Consider the following 23866-nt stretch of genomic DNA (forward strand, 5'->3'; position numbering starts at 1 on the left):
CGACTCAAGAAAACCTCACCAACAATTAAGTTAATGATGTTTTATTTTCTGTGATGATCATTTTTGTATGATTTTTAGTGTTAGTGTCTCTGATTATACAATAACAAAAAAAAATTGTAGGTGTGAGACTTTGTCTCGCTACATAGAATTAGAATCGAACTCATGACTTACCAGACTAACACTGCTATATCATTTGCCCAACTACTTAACTTATATTTTGGGAGCATGTTTTATTTCTTTTTTTTAGAGAAACTAAATTTAAACAACTTTTTACGAGAAAAAAAAAATATTCCCATCCCACTCCTCACCCTTTTTCTAAAAAATATCATTAGCAATATGTCATCTCTCTTACGTCTCTATTGATGAGGCATTTATTGAAACTATATCCACCTATTTGTTTTTTCTTTTTCTTGAGAGTAAAGGAATGAGAGTCAGAGTTAACAAACAGATTTATATATAGAATGAAGATTAAAAGATTAAAATATTTTTACCTATATTATATTAAAAAAATACAATGCAATGTGAATGAAGACATTTTATTCTATTAAGTCTATTTGTCAACTAATTTAACTCTCTAAGGCTCTCAAAAATTTTCCCGATGTTATTACCTTGCATTATAGCATTGTTGGCAATGTAGTGCACGTTAATTGCTTTTATTTTGATATTTAAAGTAATATTTTATATTAATATAGCAAATAACATAATATATATCCATTCACCAATGTCACCTCAAATACTAAATACTATATACTAAAATTAAAGGTAAGAATAGCATTTCCCTTAGCTGTCAATTGGTTCCCTTGAGGATCCAAGGCTTTTGGGGTTCCATCCAGGGTGCTGCGGCCCCTTGGGTTTCCTTTGCAAAAAACGAGAGGTTTCTTTAAGAGGGAGAAATTTTAAAATTTTTAAAATTATTATGTTAAAAATATATATTTTAATATTTGATATAATTTTTTTATAAAAAAAATAATGAGAAATAGAATTCTTAGGGAAGATTTTTAAACAATTTTCCCACAAAATAATTTTCATGGGGTGATTGGGAACTCAAGTTTTTTATGAACTTGAAAATATTTTTAATAAAGAAAAAAACTAAAATACCCTTACCCTATACAAACATATTATATATTATATATTAAATATAAAATTATATATTATAATATATTTATATTATTTATTATAAAATATTATATATATATATATTAATGTAGATATTCATTCAAATATATATATTATGTATATATATTATATATACATATATATATACATGTAAAAAAATGACATTTATTTAATTTTTTAAAGATGTTATGAGTGTTAATATTTTATATAATAAAAGAAATTTATTATTTTTAAATAAAATTAAATAAAAAATAATTAAAAAAAACATAAATTCTTAATAATATTATATTTAAATCAAACATAGAAATATAAAATTCTTAGAAAAAAATACTCAACGTTCTTGAAATTGTTTAAATCTAATCAAACATAAAATTACATAAATCCTAGAAATAAATTTTTTTTAAAATATTTCAAAAAATCATAAATTTTAAGAATTTAAAATCTTCTCCCCGAACAGTCCCTAAATTTCAAAAGAGTGGAAAAACTCCCCACAAGTTTAGAACGAACCCCATGTTGTCATTTCGCCTCCAGGAAGTTACGAGAGAAATTCGATCCATCCCAATAACCGGATCAGCGTTCTAGGAGGAGGAAAGACGAGAGAAACACCCAAACCCAATGCACGAACTCAGACCACATCGGGAGAAAACTAAACCACAAAAAGTTTATTTTATTACCACCTAACAGAACTTGCAGATTACAAAGCAACCCATATGTCCAAATTTCTGCAAAACACTTGCCTTCTCCGACGACTGGATAGAGAAGGATGAGGACTCTGAGAAAACTCTTATATATTCACAGATACTAGATTTATTCATCTATCTCGCTCTCTATTTATACATATTCACTTATTAGGCTGCAGCCTTCTTGGCTTTCTTGGCAACAGGGGACTTGATGGACTTGGGCTGTTTCGGTTTTGCTGGCGTCCGTTTCCTCGCCTTCTTCGGCGCAGCCTTCTTCTTCTCCGTCATCGACCTCCTCTTAGTTCCTCTTGTCTTCGGAGGACCGGCTTTCGGGGCGGTGGACTTAGCCTTAGGCTTAGGCTTATTCTCGGCTGCCGCCTTGGCCTTTCCTGTGCCCTTAACTGCTTCAGATAGCTTGTACGAGGCCTTGATCTTGATAAGCTTCCCCTTCGCGGCGGAGTTCTTCAACTGAAGACCTAACATTTTCCTGAAATTCGCAGGGAGCACAGCCTTGTGCTTATCGTCCATGTACTTGGCGATCGCGTACGGGCTCGAACCGCTCTTCTCGTTCAGCGACAACAGAGCCTCCTTGATCATCTGCATGAAATCCATCACAAACTCTCATAAAATTGCCAAAAACAATCTTAATTGATGTCGGATTGAAATTCCAGCACCTTCTTACAACATCTAACGCTTCACAAACCTAAACCTCGATAAACAAGGTGTAAATCAGATCACTCGAAATAGAAATTGAACGACAGAATCAGAATCGCAAAAACAATAACAGTTGTGCATTGACAAAAGTCGTCGTGAATTATCAGAATTAAGCGGAAACACAAAGCCGGAATCGAAAATTTCTGAGTCGAAGATTTACCTGAAAATATGGAGGATGAGAAGCCGTTTTTGGCGCTCTGGCCTTCTTCTCCTTCCTAACTCTTGGCTTCTTCTCCTCAATAGGTTTCTCCACCTGCTGCGACTCCTCCGTCGCCGGAACCTCCTCCACTGGCTTCTCGACGGTGGGGATTTCAACTTCTCCGGTGGCTGCCATCATAAATCACAACCACGCAACGCCTGAACTCCTCTGATGACTCGACTTCGATCGAATTGAATGCACCTCCCAGATATATTTATATATTTTTTCAAATACATATTTATAAGCGAGAGACCTGTTCTGAAGAAGGCATAAGCGAAATCCTATTGGTTAACTTGAGGTCGAACGGATCGCCAGCTTGTATGAGAGGCGATCCGAGCCGTCCGCCTGGTTGTCATCCAGCCATCGGTTAGTCGGCTTTTAATTCTGGAACCGGGGCGCTGTCACGCCATTCTTCTCCGGATTCCAAAATTGGAATAAATATATATCTTTGGTTTCTTTGCCCTCTTTATGATACGTGTGTACAGACAAACTCTACACAGTGTGTTTTCTTGCCCATTTGGGAACTCATTCTCCTTGGTTTTGCGTCGCTTTGGAGATTGGGAATTTCTCCAGATTAAAGCTGTGAAATTGAGGTTTCTAATGTGCCATGAATGGGCCAAAATGACTTACATTTGCCTGCGATTTGAAGAAGTCAAAGAATAACTGTGATTTGTTTATCTTTTTATGCGATTTTAAGTTCCAAATAACACACTATAACTCTGGCTTTATGTTATATATTGAAATGCTAAATTAATTACATATATAGCTCTTGAATTCTTAAATTTAAACTTTGTTTAATTATTTTTTATATTTTTAAGTGTTGTCTTGATTAATTATATTTATTAGGTTAGACGTTGTTTCAAACTTCGTGATTTTAGAGTAAACCAATAGTAGCCTGCGATTAGCACAGAATTTGCAATTGCAATCTCTCAATTACTTATCTATTTGTAATATAATTGGAGGCTCTCACAAATGTTAATTTAGGTATCAAATAGCCTACCTCAGAGGTGCTCGTGGGCAACTTTTCATTGTTATTTGAGGCCTACAAGAGCCAAATCCTCGCTCATGATTCACTTTGCTTCCTGTTACTATCAAAACTAAAAACTATGTACCAAAATCTTTAAGGTGTGCAACTTTTTTTCATTTTGATATAAATTTATTTTAATTTATTACCCCAAAACAAATGAACCATTAAGGCCTGTTTGATTGGCCGCATTTTTCATATAAAATGACTATTTTTTATCTAAATTCTAGCTTTTATAGTGTTTGATTGCTTAATTTTTCAAATAATTTAAATTCTCACTTGAGGGTCACGTGACCCTCTTTTCTCACTTTAACTGGAAAATGAGAAAAATCTCCCCTCCCCCCGATGCGGTTTTAGGAAAAAAAATCTTAATAGTCGTTAATAATAACCTATGTTAGAGAGATAAAGGGATAAACTCTTAAGATTCATCGTGATGTTCCTATGATCCTTTTATGGCAAATCTACGATGAAAGACAAACTAAATCCGTAGATTTGTTATGAGAGAAAAAAAAAAAAAGAATAAATGCCCTCACCTTCACCTTTGCAGTGAATAACCCCTAGTAATGCAAATTGAGAAAGAGAGACATAAACAAAAGAAAGAGAAAATGAGAGAGTAGATGCCTTCACATTTGTTGTTGCTACCCTTATCTTAACCAACCTTTGTCATTGCAAACTGAAAAAGTGAGAAAGAAAAAAAAGAATTTTTTGGAGTTTAATGCATTTACATCTATAATCTTTCATCATAAGTTTGTAATGGAAAGAGAAAAAGAAAAAAGATGTTTTTGTCATAGCCATTACAATTCAAAAAAGAGAAATAGAGAACAATTTTTAATAATTAAACCACAAAATCTTGATATTTTACATATTAATAACTGAATATCATATTTTTTTAATTATTAAAATAACAGCGTATGTATTAACCCCTTGCAAATTAGATGGCCCAAATGAGTAAGATGGCAAATTGACAGACGTGGCCCAGGCCTGAACATTTTCTCTCCTATCCGCCCGCAATCGGCCCATCATTTCAAAGACGCGAAGACAGCATCCCGAGTCGTCGTCTTTGTATACTGCTAGGCGACTACGCTATAATCTCGAGCTCGGAAGCAAAGCTTCGAATCGGCTCTGCGTTGTTTTCACCCGCTTCGATTCTCTCTGGTAAGCCCGATCCATCCACCAAGGCTCTTCCACCAGTCTTCAGTAATTCCAATCGATCACATTTCGCTTTTCGATCTCTCTGCACTTTATTCAATTCCTCCATTTTGTGCTTTAATGCGTTTTGTTTGTTTCTCTCAATTTTGTGCCTGATCTCGGTAAAACCTAGCTCCAATTTGTGATTACAGAAGTTTGACATATGCTGGAGGAAGCATTCATTCAATCCGATGAGAAAATTTGTTTCCGAGGTTTTGGATCGATGAGTTCACAGTGTTTTAGGGCTAGGATTAGGTTATTTTTCATGGTAGAGGAATGCAGTGCTAAGTTTAACAAGTAGGGATGCCCGCTAAAAATGCAGCGCAGAGGCCTTTTCAGCATTTGCTTTTGCCCCCATCACATTTTAAAACGCCAATAAAAAATGAGCAGCTTCTTCCTTTCTTTCATTTCTCATAGATGTATCTATTCACCAAAATACGCACACATGTACGTCTAGATATCGATCTGCAGTCCAGAATGTGTTTGAATTGGGTAGACAATGAGTATAAAATCTACCCATGCTTAGGGAAGGCAGTTAAACTAACCAGGTTAAAATTGACTTGCTAGTTAAAAACCATTGTTCCAGATTTTCTTGTTACTTACACTCGTTAAGTTAAAACTCATTTTGAAGCTAATCTAATTTCTAACAGTTTTCTAGAACTCTATAAGTTATATATGCAGTAATGCTGGTCGTCCTCATAACAGATCAAACTATTCAAGCTTGGTCTTGATTAATTTAATTATAAGTTTTTGAGATGGGTCTGATAATAAATATACTAAGCTTGAATATGTTTTGTAACCCGTTAACAATTTCAAGCAAAGCTTGAATACGTCATTCAATAACTCAGCTTACACCTTTATGCTTAGATCAACAGCTAAAACAACATTTGGACCGCTACACATAGGAAATCGAGTTTCCTACGTGAATTGATGATCTCCCATTCCAGAAGTGGCATTGTTTTCTGTTTAGTTGATCTGCACCATATATCGCCCCACCACACAATCATGAAATCCTATGGTAAAGTCTGTAAGAGATTTACTTGTTCATGTAATGCAAACTAACTAGGTCAATTGGACAACATAGGCATTGCTTATCCTAATACGAAAAAATTATTTACTAAATCCATTAACAACTTGGAAAATGAAGCACACTTCGGGGGCAGGGGGGACATATTGAAGCATGAGTTGGATGCATGCAAACTCTTTTTTATTTCTTCCTATGACCATCTATGAAAAGTCTATTTTCTATCACTCTTTCCCTATCTAACCTCTTGCTACATATGTGGTACCTATTCCTTAATTTATTTGAATTTTCATTGGACTTTTCAAGTTCACGTGAAGGTTTAATATGCAGATTATATCAACATATTTATGATAGTTTTTGAGACAACTGGTGGTCGCAATATATATTGAGGTATGCATTCTACAAAATTTGACATTTGGACTTGTTTGTTGCATAACATTCTTTATCCTTGTTAATTGTCCCATGAATCTGTTATTTGTTACCGCAAGCTTTATATCATGAACATGTATGTTAGTTTCTAGTAATTCAAAGTCATATTTATTAATGAGAAAAATGAAAATTCTTGATAAAGGCTGATGATAGCACGATCAAACAGTCTTTTGAATATCTGAGACTAATTAGTGCCTAAATTTTAATATATATATATATATATATTATGCAATCTTCTTAACTTTTAGGCCTCTTTGGCAAAGTTATTGTCTTTTGTTTTTAGTTTCTAAAATTATAAAAATTTGGAAAAGAAAATGCTTGCTAAAGGTTTTGTACCATTCTTTTAACTCAGCTTACCAAAAATTTAAGAACATATGAATCAAAAAGCATTTTTAGTTTGCTTTCAAAAGTTAGGGATGCCTAATGGCTCCCAATAAAGACAAGTTTTAAATTCCACTATCTTACCTATCAAGATACAGACATATTATAAACTTTTACACAAAATTAGAGAATACTGGATAGCTAACTAGGTTTGCCTCTGACGGTATTTATTTTTTTGATGAACAAACGCAAGAAATACTCCCTAAGCTGGAACATATATGTCATGTCTTCCAATCTTTTTGCAAAATGAATCTCACTATAGCTCTCCTACTAAGGCTTTAGTGAACTAATATGCAATTTGAGTTTTCTTATTTTGTACATTTTCTAAAGCCTTCTTTTTTTTTTTTTTTTTTTAATTAAGCAACAAGCAATCTCAATGGGTTTTTCATAGGTAAGATTCAATTCCTAGCGTTTTGGTGATATATATAATATCACAAGTAGTGTTTGGCATAGTTCTATACTTTAATTCAACACTAGATTGAGCTCTCACAACCTGTTTTTTACTTTTGTAGGGTAGGGGCTATTTAGTTGGGGGAAACAGTCTAAATTTCCCAGAAAATTACTCCACATAAAACGGGAAACTGGAAAACTAGTTCAAATACAAAGATTTTTCGAATTAAATGGATATTTGCAAAACGTGGTTTTCCAAAAGTTTCTTACAAAGCATCTCCATCTCCTTCTCTAACACAAGTTACACAAAATAAATTGAAACATCTCTCCTTTTTTATTGAACACTTTTTCTAATTTTCTAGATTGAAAATTATATTTTTAACATCTCTCCTTTTTTATTGAAAATTATATTTTTAACTTTTGACTGCATTTTCTAAATTTTCTGTGGAAAATGACAACTAGAAATTTTATAGAAAATTGGAGATAGAAAACTGGAAATCATTTTCCACAACTCAGCAGCCCTAAATGACTTTCAACAAGGATATTAACGGAGAATTTGTTGAATTTGCATTTGTATTACTGAGTTAGTGTCAAGTCATGATCTTAAAATGGCAGGCGCGTCAAAGCATGCCTGTAAGATACCTTGGGATTTAGTTTTATTGCATCATCATCGCTTGTATGCAAAGAATCTAAGAATTGAGTAACGGTAACAATACTTGTGGAAAAGAATATATTTAGTTGGGACAATCAAGTAATTCATTTTGCCAACTAGTGTTCAGTGTTGGATCCAATCATTCAATAAATCACCTTTTATCTGTCACAAGCTTGGTATTTATACTATAGGAGTATCAACAAGTTTGGAACCTAACATCATTGTTTCAGACAATAAATCAAGGACACACTTTTGCTAAAAAAGAGTAATATAAAGCAACATATGCCAAGTACTCAAGAAATACTTTTAAGGCTCCCAGATCCTTAGAACCACAATAATAACAACAATCACAACCCGTAATCCCATTAAGTGGATTGGTTGCATGATTTCTATGTTGGTAGGATATGCGGGATGGAGAGATTTGTACTATGATTAGATTACTAGAATTATGGGGATCAAGAATAACATGATTAGAGTAATTACTTGTCTTTCTTTTTTCGCTTGTACGTATCACTGTATAAATAGGGAATATACCTCAGTAAGACAAATCATTAAGAATTCTTTCCTAGTACTAATCTCCATTCACCATCTCATAAAAATTTTTCGTATGAAGATGGTGTTGGAACTTCATCTCATTATTCCCTTGCTAAGAGCGTTGCATCAAGTGTAAAATTTTGCCATATTCTCCTTTTGCTTGGATTTGTATTGTTGATGTGAGTATTAAAAGGATTTGTATTCTTAATCTGAGTTAATTGATATTATGAATGCCATGTCACCAACACCAACCCTAACTTAGGTAGGATAAGGTGCAAGTAATGATGACGAATGATGATGGAACCCATTCTTTTTCCTTAGTATTTTTCTTTTAGCATTCATCATGGTACCAGGGCATTTTTTATTATGAACACTTTTTAGTTAAAGATAAATAGGTGGTGCAAAGGTAGGAGGCGAAGAATAGGTGAAAGATGGAGACAATAGGCTGATTAGTTGACTGATAGTAATAGACATGCAATCAAAATGATTGATAGAGAGCACCAGATATGGTGGAGCAGATTGACAGTGAGGAAGAGTTTAGTAGATGCTGTTTTCACCATAAAGAGGAGATCTAACCAGAAATCATCATTTGACAAAGATGTGGCAACCAACTGACAAGTAACGGCCAAACAACCGACAACTAGGCATTTGAAGACTAACGACCAGAGAACATACAATGGCTGTAGTTCTCTTCCTCACTCACTACATCCCTTTCCTTTGTTACACTAACTTGTTTATGTTGTAAGAAGTAGAAAAGTAATCCAACTAAATCTTCCCGCAGCTTTTTTGTGGTGTTCTGGAAAGCATGTTGGATATAAGAAGGGGGCACAGAGTCAAGTGATGACCGCCCAAGGTGGAAATTCTATGCTTTAGATCACCATTGTCTGATTAGATGGATACAATTATTTGGCTTCGTCCCAGTTTGCCTTATTTTATATATCAAAAAGTAAAAGAAAGATGGGCTATTTGAATGAAAAAATTAGAGAACCTCCTGTTAGTGATCCCCTCTATCTCGAACAGGAAGTTGAAAACTTTTCTGTTATGTGTTTGGTTACTGAACTCTATGCAACTGGAGATTACATCAACATATCAAAACTACTTGAATTCTAACTTGTCATTCATTTTTATCTATGGCTTTATCTTTGCAAGGCCTTTATAACTCATATTAAACCTAAGTGCCTCCCACCAAGTTTTTTCATGACCTTCCCCAACCTCATTTGCTAGATATTTGTTTCATTCCATCCACTCTCCTCACAAGATCCTCTGTTGGTCTTCGTTTCACATGAACAAACAATCTTGATTATTCTCGCCCATCTTATCTTTAAAAAGAGCTACTCTGACCTTATTACAAATAACTTTACTTGTAATTTTATTCTTTCTTATATAGGCAGCTAGAGATTAGTTTTATAATTTTTATTTCTACATACCACGAAGGAGACATGGGATGTTGTTGCTAAAACTTGGCCAGAAAAGGAAAATACAACTCAATCTATGACTTGAAGGATTCATGGTACTACATAAGGAAATTGGACAGTGGCTACTACAGAAGTTTGTGGAACGAGAACTGATCTTTGAGTTTTTAGGAGGCTTAAGTCTTAGTATGAGTAGGTGTGGATTCAGATTTTGGAAAAAGAACCGCTTCCCTATTAAAGGAAGTATTTGCCTACATAGAAAATGAAGAGAGCCGGACGAGGCTATGCTCCTTGTGATTCCTAAGATAAGTCAAGATAAATTAGTAATGCACCACAATATCAATATGGTAAAGGATAATAGATTCGAGAAGAGCTAAAAGGCATGGAACCAAGGTTGCAAGGGAAAGACAAACTTTTTTGTGACCAATGTTAGTGACATTGACACGTGTGAGACATGTAGGGAGCTACTTGGTTATCCTCAACAAGATCATGGAGGCCGTATTAGGAAAGGAATTCACTCCCAGGCACATCATACTCTATAGACCTTCCACACTCCTAGTTAAGCTAATCAAAATCTAACACTTTAGAGGAGTCATTGATTAAAAAAAAAAGAAAGAAATAAATAGATAACATTGATCCAACTCCTTCACTCACCTCCAAGTCCTATATTCCCCCAAAATATTCAATAAAAGCTTTCCAGTCAACATGGTCATAGACTTTTTTCATTGTCAAGTTTATAGACTCACTTGGGCGCAAAAATTTTAATTAGGGAATCACTATGTTACCAATAAAGGTCGCATCCAGGATTTGGTTTAGAAGGTTGATTTGGCTGGTTAGATTTTGACTTTAGTGTTGGGATGGTATCAACTTGGTGTGTCTATGTCTTGGTATTTGCAGGTGATAGTCTCCTTTGTGATTCTAAGGTTAGACATAAGAACTTTTAGACGTGTTTTAATGTTATGAACCATTTTTGTTTTACGTATTAATCAAGCTCAAAGTGATGTTTTGCATGTGGGAAACTGACACTGTAACGCCCCGCTTTCTCGGGCGCGTTATAAATTGGGATAATTCCGGGACAATAAATTTTTTTTTTCAAACTTAATTTTAAATCACATCATACCTCGATAACCGTCCCAGAATTCCCATACATTAATCTCGAAAGAGAATCACTATACACATCAAATGCGGAAGCAAAGATCGAAACCTGATATATTAACATTAATCATAAATAAATTCTTACATCTTCAACATTCCTCAAAAAGTTCAAAATCTAAAGTAGCAGAACTTAAATACAGGAGCTACGTTACATACATTTCATTTCTCATGCACTCTGCTAAGTGTCATTTCATGTCTCATTTATCTTCGTATCTGCTACGATCTCCACCTAGAACGTTTGAATATTCTAGGGGCAAAGCCCAAGTTAGATGATGAATCATCTAAGTAAGGGTACAGAAAACATATTTCGTGCATGAATGCAATGTCTTTCATTGTAGGTGTCAACTGCACCCCTCATGCTACCTACCATTTTTGCGGCCCCCTCTTTCGAAGCCAAAGTGTATGGGTGCGCTTTTGGTAAAGCAGCGGTGCCAGTTCGTACTTCCTATGGTCTCAAATGCGAGTGATCAATGATATCAACGTGTATTTATGCATTTTATAGTCATGTCATGTATGTAGTCTACGTGATGGATACATATCAGGGCATGTCAATATGATGAAAACATTTTCGAGGAACATAATCCACTTACAAATCAGGTATTTTCCATAAAACTAACTTTAATTGGGGAGTATCACTTATCTTCTCAAGCTTATTGGGCTACCTCGATATCCGTGCCTTGCCTCGATTTGCGTGCCAACCCCAAAATTTGCACGAGTCTCTTCAACTTCAGTCTCAAAGTATCATAATCGCCATAATTATTTAAATAAACATTAAAACCTATTTTTTCATAATTTCTGGCATTTTCTTTAATTTTCTCTCTATTTCTTCCTATTTTTCCTCAATAATTCCAGATTAAATATTTCTAAAATATTTTCTCAAATATTTCACTACACCAATCCATAAAATAATATTCTTGAATTTCTGAAATTTTCTAGGAAATTTTACTCACTAACTTAGCATCTCCGGCTTCCTTGATATGTGTGCCCTGATCTCGAAACGCGTGCCCAAACTATTTTCTCGCCCAAAATCTCTGAAATATCATCGAAACATAATTTCCTATTTTCTAGAATTTTTCTAAGATTTTTCTCTATTTTTTTTTCTATTTTTTCTCCATTTCCTTTATTTTCTTCCTTTTTCTTTTCTTTTCTTCTTCTACTATTCATCATCTCCCTCCCTTGCCCTGCGCGCGCAACACCTGCGTAGCTTCCTCTCTTTTTCATTTCTTTTCTTTATTCCTTTCTTCTTCTTCTTCTCCTTCCTTTTCTTCCTCCCTCCTTTGTTTCAGCCTTGCACGCTCGAACCGCCATGCCCACTGCTGCCCGCGTCCTTCTGGCCTGCCGTCGCCCTCGCCATCGCCCACCGCGGCTGCCCTCGCCGCACATCGCGACTGCCACCACCGACAGTCTTCCTCGCGGCCACCTGCGGCCCCGCGTCTAGCCCCTGCTCGCGGCCCATCTTGGCGAGCTCGCGGCCATGGTTGCGAGTTTGCCTCTTCCAGCCGCCTCTCGCCCCCCCCCCCCCCCCTGATTGCACCGCTTGCAACCGTTGCTACCTGCTGGCTGCACAAGGCAGCTTCTTTCGTCTGCCATGGCCGACTTCGGCTGCTGGAAAATGGCCATTGCTTCAGGCCATCTCTCTCTCTCTCGCAATCTCTCTCTCTCTCTCTAATGCTCTCGACCACCACTTTCTACAACACACATTTCATTTCTTCTTGATGCTTCTCAATTGGCCAAGATTGCTGCCAATTTATAGGCAGCCATTGTGGCTCTCCATGGACGTATATTTATATATATACATCACATTAATTGCACAATCTCTCAAATTCGGCTGCCATATCCCCTAAAATCTAGCTGCAACTATCTTCCGCGAATTCTGCTGCGATTATCTTCCAATTTACAACCCAAAATCGCGGCCATTAAAGCTTCTCAGAAGCTGGCCATGTGCACATGCATATATATATATATATGTATATATAAATTATATATTACACTTCAGTTTAAGAAAAATTACACATTAAATCTCAAATTTCATCCCAATTACACTTGTGCAATTCCCTAATTGCAATTATACCCTTAAACTTCAAATTAATTTGCATTACGATACCAAAAATTCAAAATTAATAACTCAAAACTTAGTCAAAAAGGACGATTCGCCCCAGTGCTCTCACCGGGCTATCGTTTCATCTCGAAATCACTGAAGGGTTGCTTATTACGCAAAATCGGAGCCCCCCTAGGGTTCCGTTGATTTTTCGGGAGTCTCCTACAACGATTCGGTTTTACAGCCTAAATGGCAACTGTATTTTAGCTGTACCGAAAACTGTTCCCGATCCGATTCTTTCGATACCATAAATCCTAACTCAGAACGCATATCGAGACCATATCATTTTCCTTAGACAATTTCACTCCAAGGCATTCCCTACAGTTGATTCGGTACTTGAAATTGCTATAAAAATCAATTTTTCGGTATCCTAAACTCATCGAAATTACGTGGTAACTTTACATGAACATGGGGTATTACAGACACAGCGTGTGGCGTGTGTGTGGGAAAAACACATCAAAATAAACCCTTGAAAGAACAAACTTCAATGACCAAAGTTTGACTTTTAAGAAGACGCAAAAATAAGACTGTTTTGCTAAGAAAATTCAAATAGGTTGTCGAAATTTGTAATGAGAAAAATTGATTACAAACTCTAGGTTGTAGACATATTTATATCCATCTAATATTTGTAAATAAAATCCAACTAGAATTCTAATAAAAATAAAACCCTAATCAAATATGAAATAGAATTAAAATCCTAAAACATATGAAGTAGAATAGAAGTAAAAAACTTAAAAAATCTAAAATCCTAAAAACTTATGGAGTTCTACTATAGCGCTATTGTTCTAGTTTGGGCTAGGTCAGCCTTGGACTGGGTCTTGAATATTAGTGACCGCATCATTCATCTCCACTTAGAAAAAATTCGACCTCGAATTTTGATCCGGGTAGGACAACTCCACGTCCGACAAATACAAATAAAGATCAACAATATTAAAGGTTTTTGAAATACCCATATGATTAGGCAAATCCACAACATAAGCATTATCATTGATTTTCTTTGTAATCTTGCAAGGACCATACTTCTTTGGCTTGAGCTTGTTTTGCTTTCCTATTGGAATCCGTTTCTTCTTCAAGAATATCATGACTTCATCTCCAACTTCAAATACCTTGTGCTTCCTATGCTTGTTAGTTGCTGCCTTGTACCTCTTATCTGCCTTGTGCAACTTTTGCTTGACATCTTCCTGAACTGCTTGAACTTGATCGACTAAGTCACTAGCTGCAACACTGAAACCTGGTACCTTTGGCAACTTTACCAAATCCAATGCATGATTAGGAACTTTCATGTATACAATGAAAAATGGTGATCTTCCTGTTGGGCTATGCACAACATTGTTGTAGGCAAATTTTGCTTGAGTTGTGACTAGGTTCCATTGTCTTAGCTTGTCTTTGCAAACACTACGAATCAGATTTTCCAATGTACGATTCACCACCTCTGTCTGTTCATCAGTCTGGGGATGTGCGGTGCTACTGAAATTCAAAGATGAATTGAACATCTTCCACAAGGTAATCCAGAAATTACTCAAGAACCTTGTATCATAATCTAAAGTAATAGTTTTAGGGACTCCATGTAGTTTAACCACCTCCCTGAAAAACAGTTTAGTTGTAGCTACTGTATATGCTGTCTTCTTGCATGGAAGAAAGTGCTCCATCTTAGAAAACTTGTCAACCACTATAAAAGTAGAATCCATACCTATTTGGGTTCGTAGTAGACCCAACACGAAGTCTATAGACAAATCTTCCCAAATAGCATTGGGAACATGCAATGGCATGTAGAGACTAGCATTAGAAGATTGCCCCTTAGCTGTTTGACATACATAACACCTGACCACAATAATAGAAACATCTCTCATTGCTCTTGGCCAATAATACCTTCCCATAACAGCTTCAATAGTCTTGTCCCTGTCAAGATGCTCTGCTAAGCCACCACCATGCAAATCCCGAATAATTTTCTCACGAAGAGATGTGCAAGGGTTGCAGAGTTGATTTCCCTTCATGAGAAACCTATCATGCACATAGAAATCTCCTAACGGTTGCTGAGACATGCATTTTTCCCACATGTGTGTGAAATCATCGTCTGTCGCATATAATTCTTTCAAGCACTCAAACTCAACAATCTCAACACTAAGGGTCTTGATCAAATCCACACGCCTACTCAAAGCGTTCGCTACTCGATTATGCTATCCCGATTTATGCACAATTTTATATGAAAATTTATCAACAAAAATAGACCATCTAGCATGCATATCACTCCTTAGCTGCCTTTGGCTACTCAAGTACTTAAGAGCTTGGTGATTTGCGTAAAGAACAAACTCTTCGGTAATCAAGTAGTGATCTTATGTTTTAAAAGCCTTCACCACTGCATAAAATTCCTTATCATAAGTAGACCACTTTCTTCTGGTTTCACACAACTTCTCATTGAAAAATGCAATTGGTCTCTTCTTTTGGGACAACACAACACCTATACCCACTCCACTCGCATCACACTCAACCTCAAACAATTTGTCAAAGCTTAGCAAAGTTAAGACATGAGCGGTATATAACTTCTCTTTTATCGCGGCAAAACTCTGCTCTTGTTCTTCACCCCAATGGAACTTCCATTTCTTTAAACACTCAGTAATTAGAGCCACAATACTACTAAAGTGTTTGATAAATCGCTTATAGAAATTTGCTAACCCATAGAAACTCCTCACATCACTGACATTTTTAGGGGTTGGACACTCTCTAATAGCTCGCACTTTTTCCTCATCTACTTTTATGCTCTTTTTGCTTACAACAAAGCCCAAGAATAAGCAACTCTCACTCATAAAAGTGCACTTCTTCAAATTGGCATAAAATTTGTTTTCTCTCAACACATTCAACACCTCTCAAATATGCCCCACATACTCATTAATAGACTTATTGTATATCAAAATATCATCAAAATACACCACAACAAATTTACCAATGAAAGGACGTAGTACTTGATTGCTTAGTCTCATGAAAGTGCTCGGTGCATTGGTTATTCCAAAGGGCATGACTAACCACTCAAACAACCCATCTCTCGTCTTAAAAGCTATTTTTCACTCATCTCCAAGTTGAATTCTAATTTGATGATGACCACTTTTGAGATCAATTTTGGTAAAAATCATAGCCCTATCAAGATGATCAAGCATGTCGTCGAGCCCAGGAATTAGAAACTTGTACCCAATAGTAATCTTGTTGATGGCTCTGTTAACAGATATCCTTCAACTCCCATCTTTCTTTGGTGTCAATAATGCTGGCATTGCACATGGACTCATGCTATTTTGAATGTGCCCTTTTCTCAACAATTCCTCTACCTGCTCACGCAAAATCTCATTCTTTCTAGGACTCATCCTATAATGTGGTAGGTTAGGCAAGTTAGTACCAGGAATCAAGTCAATGTGGTATTGAATATCCCTCATAGGAGGTAGCTCATTAGGCAACTCCTTAGAAACCATATCATGAAATTCCTCCAACAATCGCTACACCTCCACTGGAATTTAATTCACCTTCAGTGGCTCACTCACATTCTCCCCCTTGATAACTAACAAGTGAACCTCTTGGGTATCCCTACACTCTCTCACAAACTCAGCGTGCTTATGTGTAATGGTAAGAAAATTCTGCCCCTCCACTTCAGAAGCTTTGGTTTGGTTCTTTTCTATTAGGGGTAACAAAGTATAATGCACACCCTTTTTCTCCAGCTGATATGTGTTCTTCCTACCCAAGTACTTAGCATTCACATCAAATTGCCAAGGCCTCTCAAATAAAATATAGCAAGCATCCATATCAACAATATCACAATAGACTTCGTCAAAGTACTTACCAATAGAGAAAAACACTCTGCAACATTTATCCACATGTATGCCACCAACTTCTTTAATCCATCCAATCATGTAAGGGCTTGGATGTTTTTTAGGAGTTAACTGCATCTTCGCCACCACGTCTCTTCCTATAATGTTCTCCTGACTTCCACTATCAATAATCAACTCAAAGATTTTTCCTTTCACCGTACACCTTGTGCGAAAAAGCTTATGCCGTTGAGTAGTATTTTTATTCTTTTAAGATAGTATTACCTTCCTCACTACACAGGTATACTCTCCCTGACCATACTCTTCTTCGTCATCCTCCCCATCAAGCTCGTACTTCTTATTCAGCAATATCTTCCTTCTCCCTTTCTACAATGTTAATTGTTTTCCTCCTTGGGCAATCACTAGATCGATGTCCAACCTCATTGCACTTGAAACACTTTAAAAGAATAGGTTTTGCATAAGGATTAGGGGATTTTGGAAGATTAGAAGTAGTACCTCGAATGTTTCCCCATGTTGTAGGCTTATTAGGGTTGACTATACGAGGTGAATTGGAGGGTTGCGCTCCTTGAACCGACTTGCCTCTATCAAAAGCTGCTTGTTTATTTTCATTCCCACTATATTAGCAATAGTTGTCATTACGAGCTCTCTCACTCAACGTTAACTTAGTCTTTAAAGCTAAGTTCCTTGTTTCTTGCACACTTAGAACCATCTAAACCCATCCATTCAAGTAATGAGCTGCTTGTTGATTGTCACTTTCTGACAATTGGTTTCTCTCCGCCAATCTCAAAAACTCAGAGGTATATTCATTCACACTCTTCATTCCCTGTGCACATATTTGATAAGCTTCAAACATGTATTATTCATAGTCAATGGGTAAAAACCTACCTCTTAACAGCTGCTTCATTCATCTCCATGTTTGAATTGACTGTCGGCCTTCCCTCAATCTTGTCTCTCTCAATTGTTCCCACCAAACAGATGCATCGCCCTTCAATTTATAAGCCACTAACTTGTCGTTCATTTGGGATCTCCATGTATTCGAAAAATCGATCAACCTTAGTGATCCAATCCAGGAACCCCTCAATATCAAGATCTCCACTAAAGATAGGAATAGCAACTTTTAGTTTATACTCATCGTTGCCCCAATGGTTGTGCCAAAATTCGTATTGAGAAAAACTGATTACAAAAGATTTTAGGCATATTTATAGCGTTTGGTTAATCCAAATCCATCTAATATTTATAAATAAAATCTAACTAGAATCCTAATAAAAATAAAACTCTAATAAAATATGAAATAGAATTAAAATTCTAAAACATATGAAGTAGAATAGAAGTAAAAATCCTAAAAAATCTAAAATCCTAAAAACTTATGGAGTTTTACTATAGTGCTATTGTTCCGGCGCTACTATAGCGTACTGTAACATTACTGTTCCAGCTGATTACTGTTCCAGTTTGGACTGGGTCGGCCTTAGATCGGATTTTGAATATTAGTGACCGCATCAGAAACCACATGGGATTCTTGCACAGGGGGCTAAAATTTTTCTAATATTGAAGACGTGCAAAACTGCAAATTTCCTAATTAATTTCCCAGGATCATCTTCACTCAACCTAATTCCCCTGTGTTGACCAAGTGAATTAGGGTTGTTTTAGCTCTGAAAATTACTGGTTATGACAAAACAGTCTAAAGCTTAAAATTTACCGTCAACAGTTATCTAAAGTCAGTTGACAGCTCCTAATCGCACTCTCAGTTCTTTGCTCTTCTGCTGCACATGGTTAAAATTATACTAAGGAAATTCAACAGTTTCGCATCATCTCATCAAAATGCAGTTCAGTATACTGTTGACATCTAAGTTGAGCCTCTCAACGGTTTGCCAACCTACTATGAGTTTCTTGCTGTTTAGGCTGCAGGCTGTCAAGCATATGTCACACCTGTCAACAATTGCTTGCATACTTGTCAAAGGCATGCCTAGGTGCGAGGTGCACAGAGATGCAGCTCTGTGTGCCTGCGCCTCTGTGCACCTCATCACCACTGAGGGGCAGCACCATGAATGAGGCGCTTCCTAGGCGCACACCTCATGCACCTTTTGCAATTTAGAAGAAATTAATTGCAAATTAAAAATAATAATAATAATAATAATAATTCTTTGCTCTAATTGTTTTTTGCTGTGTGATCTACTCTAATTTCTTTCTTTTCCTTTTTCTATCTCCTAATTTCTGTTGCAATTTAAAAGAAACAAATTGTTTTCTATTATCTCTACTATCTTTTGTTTTCTCTCTTCTAATTTCTTTGCAATTTAAAAGAAACTAATTGTTTTTGTTATGTGTTCTACTGTAATTCCTTTTCTTTCTTCTAATTGCAAAAGAAATTAGAAGAAACTAGTTGCATCTCTGTAACTGTTTTCTGCAGTGTGTTCTGCTATAATTTTGTAATTTTTTCTTTCCCCTACTTATTTTTTGCAATTAGGAGAAACTAATTGCAAAAGAACTTAATTGTTTTCTTTAATAATATTAGTTGTTATTATAAGGTTAGTTATTTGTCATTTATGATTTTATGAATGGCATCTACCTCCTTATGGGTACGTATTGAAAACAATGGCATCTAAGTATTTTATAAGCATTTTGAATCATGCCACGCTTTGCCTTGCACCTTGCTCCTAGGCCCTAGGCATTCTTTTGCTCTTCAGTGCGCCTTGCACCTTTGCTGCTTGTCCAGCAACTTACTGAACCTATTCTCCCTTTCTTTACTTGTCTTTTGTTTCCACTAACACTTGGAGCCTACTCAACCTTTATTTTAGCATCACAGTTAGCCTATCCATTGCTAGTAACTTGTTCATTCCTGTGATATACATGATAAACACTCTGTTCATGCTATTTTTGGAAGTCAACCAAACCATCAACTATCAGTTCCTTAAGGCTTGTAACTACTAATTCAACCTCGTTACAGCATATTCCATGGTGTGAACATTATAAGTTATAAAGCACAAACACTTACTAGGAGTTGTTGTACTGGCATGTCATGACCTAGGGTTTTTCTAGGGTTTGGATGGGAAATTGGAAGAATCCGAGGGAGAATTAGACATAAATGGAGGGAGAACAGGGAACTGGAAGAAATTAGGGAGAATCGAGGGAAAGAAAGAGAGACAATTCAGATTATCATTTGCAGAAATTATTTAGGGAGAAGAATGAATTATATTTATTCATTCAAGTGTCACCTATATATACAATTATAGGATATCTATGCTATATACAAGTCTACTCTATCTACAATTACAACATATCTATGCTATCTAATAAGTACAAAATAGCTATCTCTAAATTTTAGGAATACAATCAAATCTAAATGAGATACTCTGCCTAATATTCAAATTGAATTATCTTCTCTTTGAATTTCGGGACCTTTTCTCAGCTGCATTCTTTGATTTATATTTATCCGATTGGTTATGACACAACACCTGTACTAGTTTAGCAATAGTCATTTGTAGTTCTTGTAGTAATCTTCTCAGTCATATTCTTTCTCAAAATCTTTGAGCCACAGCTCTAAATTCAGTCTCCGCATTGCTTCTAGAGACCACTAATTGTTTTTTGTTGTGCTAAGTGACTAGATTTCCCCATACAAATGAGCAATATTCGGAGGTTGACCTCCTATCAAGAATTGAGCCAACCCAATCAGCATCACTATAAACTTCTATCCTTGTTTTTCTGAATATTAACCCTTTGTTTGGAGTCAACTCTAGGTACCTTAGGATGCGGAAAACTACTTCCAAGTGTTCTTCTTTAGGATCATTCATAAATTGACTCACAATACTTACAGAGAATCCTATATTTGGTCTAGTATGTGACATGTATATAAGCTTTCCCACCAAATGTTGATATCTCCCTTTGTCAATGGGGACACTGGGACACTTTCTTTGCCAATGTATAATTTTGCAATAGATTCCATGGGTGTGTTTGCTGGTTTGCAATCCAACATACCCGTTTCATTTAGACGATCTAGGATATACTTCTTTTGAGAGATTGAAATTCCCTCTTTAGATCTTCAACTTTTATGCCTAAGAAATATCTTAGGTTTCCTAGATCTTTGATTTCAAACTCCCTTGCAAGCACTTCTTTGAGGTTCTTGATTTTGAGACATCATTTCCTGTAACAATGATATTATCCACATATGCGATAAGAATATATAATTTACCTCCCCAGTGTTATTAAAGGCGCAAGGCGCACTAAGGTGCACTAAGGCGCACAAGGGTCTTAGAGCCTAAGGCGCAAGGCACAAGGCGAGGCACGAGTCTGGTGGAATTAAGCGCAAGTTAATAAAAAATAAAATAAAATAAAAATATAGTTGAAGAAAAAGGTATAAAATAGGTCATAACTTCTAATAATATTTTAACAAACATGTTATAAAAAAAATCACTCTAAAGATCAAACATTTTTATATTTTCATCATTAGAAGCATCATCTCTAATATCTTCCCCCACATCATCTACTCTTGTGGGATGATTTCTATGGTTTAAAAGTGTGATGATAGTTTCATACATTTTTTTGGTAGGTAATATACTAGAAAGTGTCCTTGATGAATAACATTGTACCTCCCAAGTAGTGCTTGATGAATAAAGTGTGATCTTCTTGGCCTTGATTGTATCCATGCTTCTTGATTGCCCTTGTGAATCTTTCAAACCAGGCTTTAGGAGACTACTTGAGTCCATAGAGTGATCTTTTTAGCTTGCATATCTTGTTTCTCGTAAGATCAGTTTCAAATCCATGAGAAATTTCCATGTAGACTTTCTCTTCTAGGTCTTCATTTAGGAATGCGTTCTTCACATCTAATTGGTGGAGAGGCTAATCCAAGTTTGCAGTTAGGGATAGCAATACTTTGATAGTATTTAGCTTTGCCACTGGGGCAAATGTCTCTTGATAATCGATACCATAGGATTGGGTGAAGCCTTTTACTACTAGGCGGGCCATATCTTCCCTATATTTTACTGTAAATACCCATTTGCAGCTCACAAGGTGTTTTCCAGGTGGTTGATCTGTGATATTCCAAGTCTCATTCTTCTCCAAAGCTTTAATTTCCTAAAGGACAGCTTCCTTCCACTTAAGGTGTTAAAGGGCTTCCTGAATAGTGGTGGGAACCTGCACTTTGTTTACATTTGAGATAAATGCACTAAATTTGGGCGAGAGACCCTTGTATGATATGTAGTTTTGAATAGAGTGTTGACTGCATGATCTCACTCCCTTTCTCAATGTTATAGGCCAATTGAGGTCCTTATCAATAGTTGTAATATTAGAATTCTCACCAATAGTGGTACTTTTTCTTACCAACGATCCGGGTCAGTATCTTGGTTAGTCCTGGGGCATGTTGTTGTTCACTATCTTTTTTATTAGATTTTCTCCGAGAGTAAACTTGAAGTTCCTTGGTATAGGAAGGGTGGCTGGCTAGGAATAGAGTTAGGTTGCTTTGGGTTAGGAATTGAGAGGATATCCCAAAATTGATATTCTTGAGGATTATTTAGAGTGTGTGTTCTCCCCCTGAATATCAAGTTTGGGATAATAGGGTTGATATTACAAAAAAGTTACATCCATTGAGGTAAAGAACCTCTTATGCTCAGGAGAGTAATATTTGTAACCTTTTTGATGAGGAGAGTAGCCAAGAAAGATGCATTTGATGGATTTAGTATCAAGTTTGCTCTGAAATTAGTGGTGAACATGAACAAAAGTAGAACAACCAAAGATTTTTAGTGGAATGTGGGAAAGAACTTGAGTGTGAGGAAAAGCAGTAAGGAGAATTTGACTTGGAGTTTGATGTTTGAGGGTTTGTGAGGGCATTCTATTGATGAGATAGGTGGTCGTAAGGATGGCCTCACCCCAAAAATGTTTAGGGACATTGGTAGAAAACAATAGTGATCTGACCACTTCTAAAAGGGGTCTGTTCTTGCATTATGCAACCCCGTTTTGTTAAGGTGTATCAATACAAGAACTCTGATGGATAATGCCTTGATTTTAAAGATAAGTACCAAGGATTGAGTTAAAGTATTCCTTATCATTATCTATTCTTAATATTTGAATTTTGGCATTAAATTGTCTTTGCACCATTGAATGAAAAGTTTGGAAAATGTGACCAGCTTCAGACTTTTCTTTTATAAGAAATACCCAAGTAAGACGAGTATGATTATCAATAAAAGAGATAAACCAACGATAACCAGTAATATTTTTGACTCGAGAAGGCCCCCACACATCACTATAAATCAACGAAAAAGAATAGGATGGAGTGTAAATCTGACTAGGATAATTGTTCCGAACATATTTAGAATATTGACAAATTTCACACTGAAACACGTGGATCTTGATTCTTAAACAATGAAGGAAACAATTTCTTAAGGTAAACAAAATTTGGATGTCCTAACCTATAGTGCCATAACATGATTGCACTATCTTTGTTCGAATGAAAATTAGAGAAACAAACATTGTGTTTAGTGGAGTAGCAATTGCTGGAATGAACTTGGTTGTTCCCGAAGTTAGTCCTTTAAGAAGGTAGAGTCTCGAACATGCCTCAGCACTGCCAATTGTCTTCCCCGAAGTCCGATCTTGAAATTCACACACACTTTTTGAGAACTTGGCAACACAATCAAGATTAGTAGTAAGTTTACTGATTGACAAGAGATTGCAGTCCAAATTTGGCACCAAAAGAACAGATTTTAGAGTAATATCCTTGGATAGAGCAATAGAACTTATTCCCACTACCCTTGATGGTAAGCCATCTGCAATCTTTGTCACATGGTTGAAAGCTGGTTAGGAGATTGATATGCCTAGTCATGTGGTCAAAGGCCCCTGAGTCAATAATCCACATAGTAGACAATTCTCGCTTAGCAATGAAAGCATGTAAGGAATTACCTTTGTAGGCTATAGATCCAGATGCCACTATAGAGGACTGGGGAATTTGTGCCTTGCCAAACATATTTTGTAGCCATTCCATCTGCTCCTTGCTAAACAGATTAGGTGCTGAGGCTGTGGTGGTCTCCTCCATAGAGGCTAGGTTCCCTTTACTCTTCCTTTCATGGGTTGGCTTCCAA

The 23866-nt window shown here is 36.2% G+C and overlaps 2 protein-coding genes across 7 annotated transcripts in view; one reads left to right on the forward strand and one right to left on the reverse strand.

The window, feature by feature from the left end:
• Window positions 1-1763: 1763 nt before the first annotated feature.
• LOC127803116 (histone H1) lies at window positions 1764-2925 on the reverse strand. Its single transcript, XM_052339149.1, has 2 exons — window positions 2671-2925; window positions 1764-2393 (listed from the first exon to the last, which is right to left on the reverse strand). The coding sequence occupies exons 1-2, from the start codon at window positions 2845-2847 to the stop codon at window positions 1965-1967; spliced, it is 606 nt and encodes a 201-aa protein (XP_052195109.1). The 5' UTR covers window positions 2848-2925; the 3' UTR covers window positions 1764-1964.
• A 1795-nt stretch (window positions 2926-4720) lies between these two features.
• Window positions 4721-23866, forward strand: part of LOC127803482 (protein BASIC PENTACYSTEINE6-like) — a 33527-nt gene continuing 14381 nt past the window's right edge. For 4 of the 6 annotated variants that reach the window (XM_052339726.1, XM_052339724.1, XM_052339723.1 and 1 more), the window contains exons 1-2: window positions 4722-4888; window positions 6276-6335. The gene's annotated coding sequence lies outside the window, so the exon portion shown is untranslated. Of the gene's footprint in view, window positions 4889-6275; window positions 6336-23866 lie in introns of all 6 variants that reach the window. The other 2 variants (XR_008023526.1, XM_052339725.1) reach the window with 2 other exon arrangements.

This window comes from Diospyros lotus, chromosome 6, assembly GCF_014633365.1.
Source record: "Diospyros lotus cultivar Yz01 chromosome 6, ASM1463336v1, whole genome shotgun sequence".
NCBI classification, from domain to species: domain Eukaryota; kingdom Viridiplantae; phylum Streptophyta; class Magnoliopsida; order Ericales; family Ebenaceae; genus Diospyros; species Diospyros lotus.

Bases quoted from the DNA above. Each gene is read 5' to 3' on its own strand.
- LOC127803116 (XM_052339149.1), bottom strand. From the start codon at position 2,847: ATGATGGCAGCCACCGGAGAAGTTGAAATCCCCACCGTCGAGAAGCCA. The intron at 2,394-2,670 runs GTAAATCTTCGA...GATTTCATGCAG, and splicing joins CTCATCCTCCATATTTTCAG to ATGATCAAGGAGGCTCTGTT.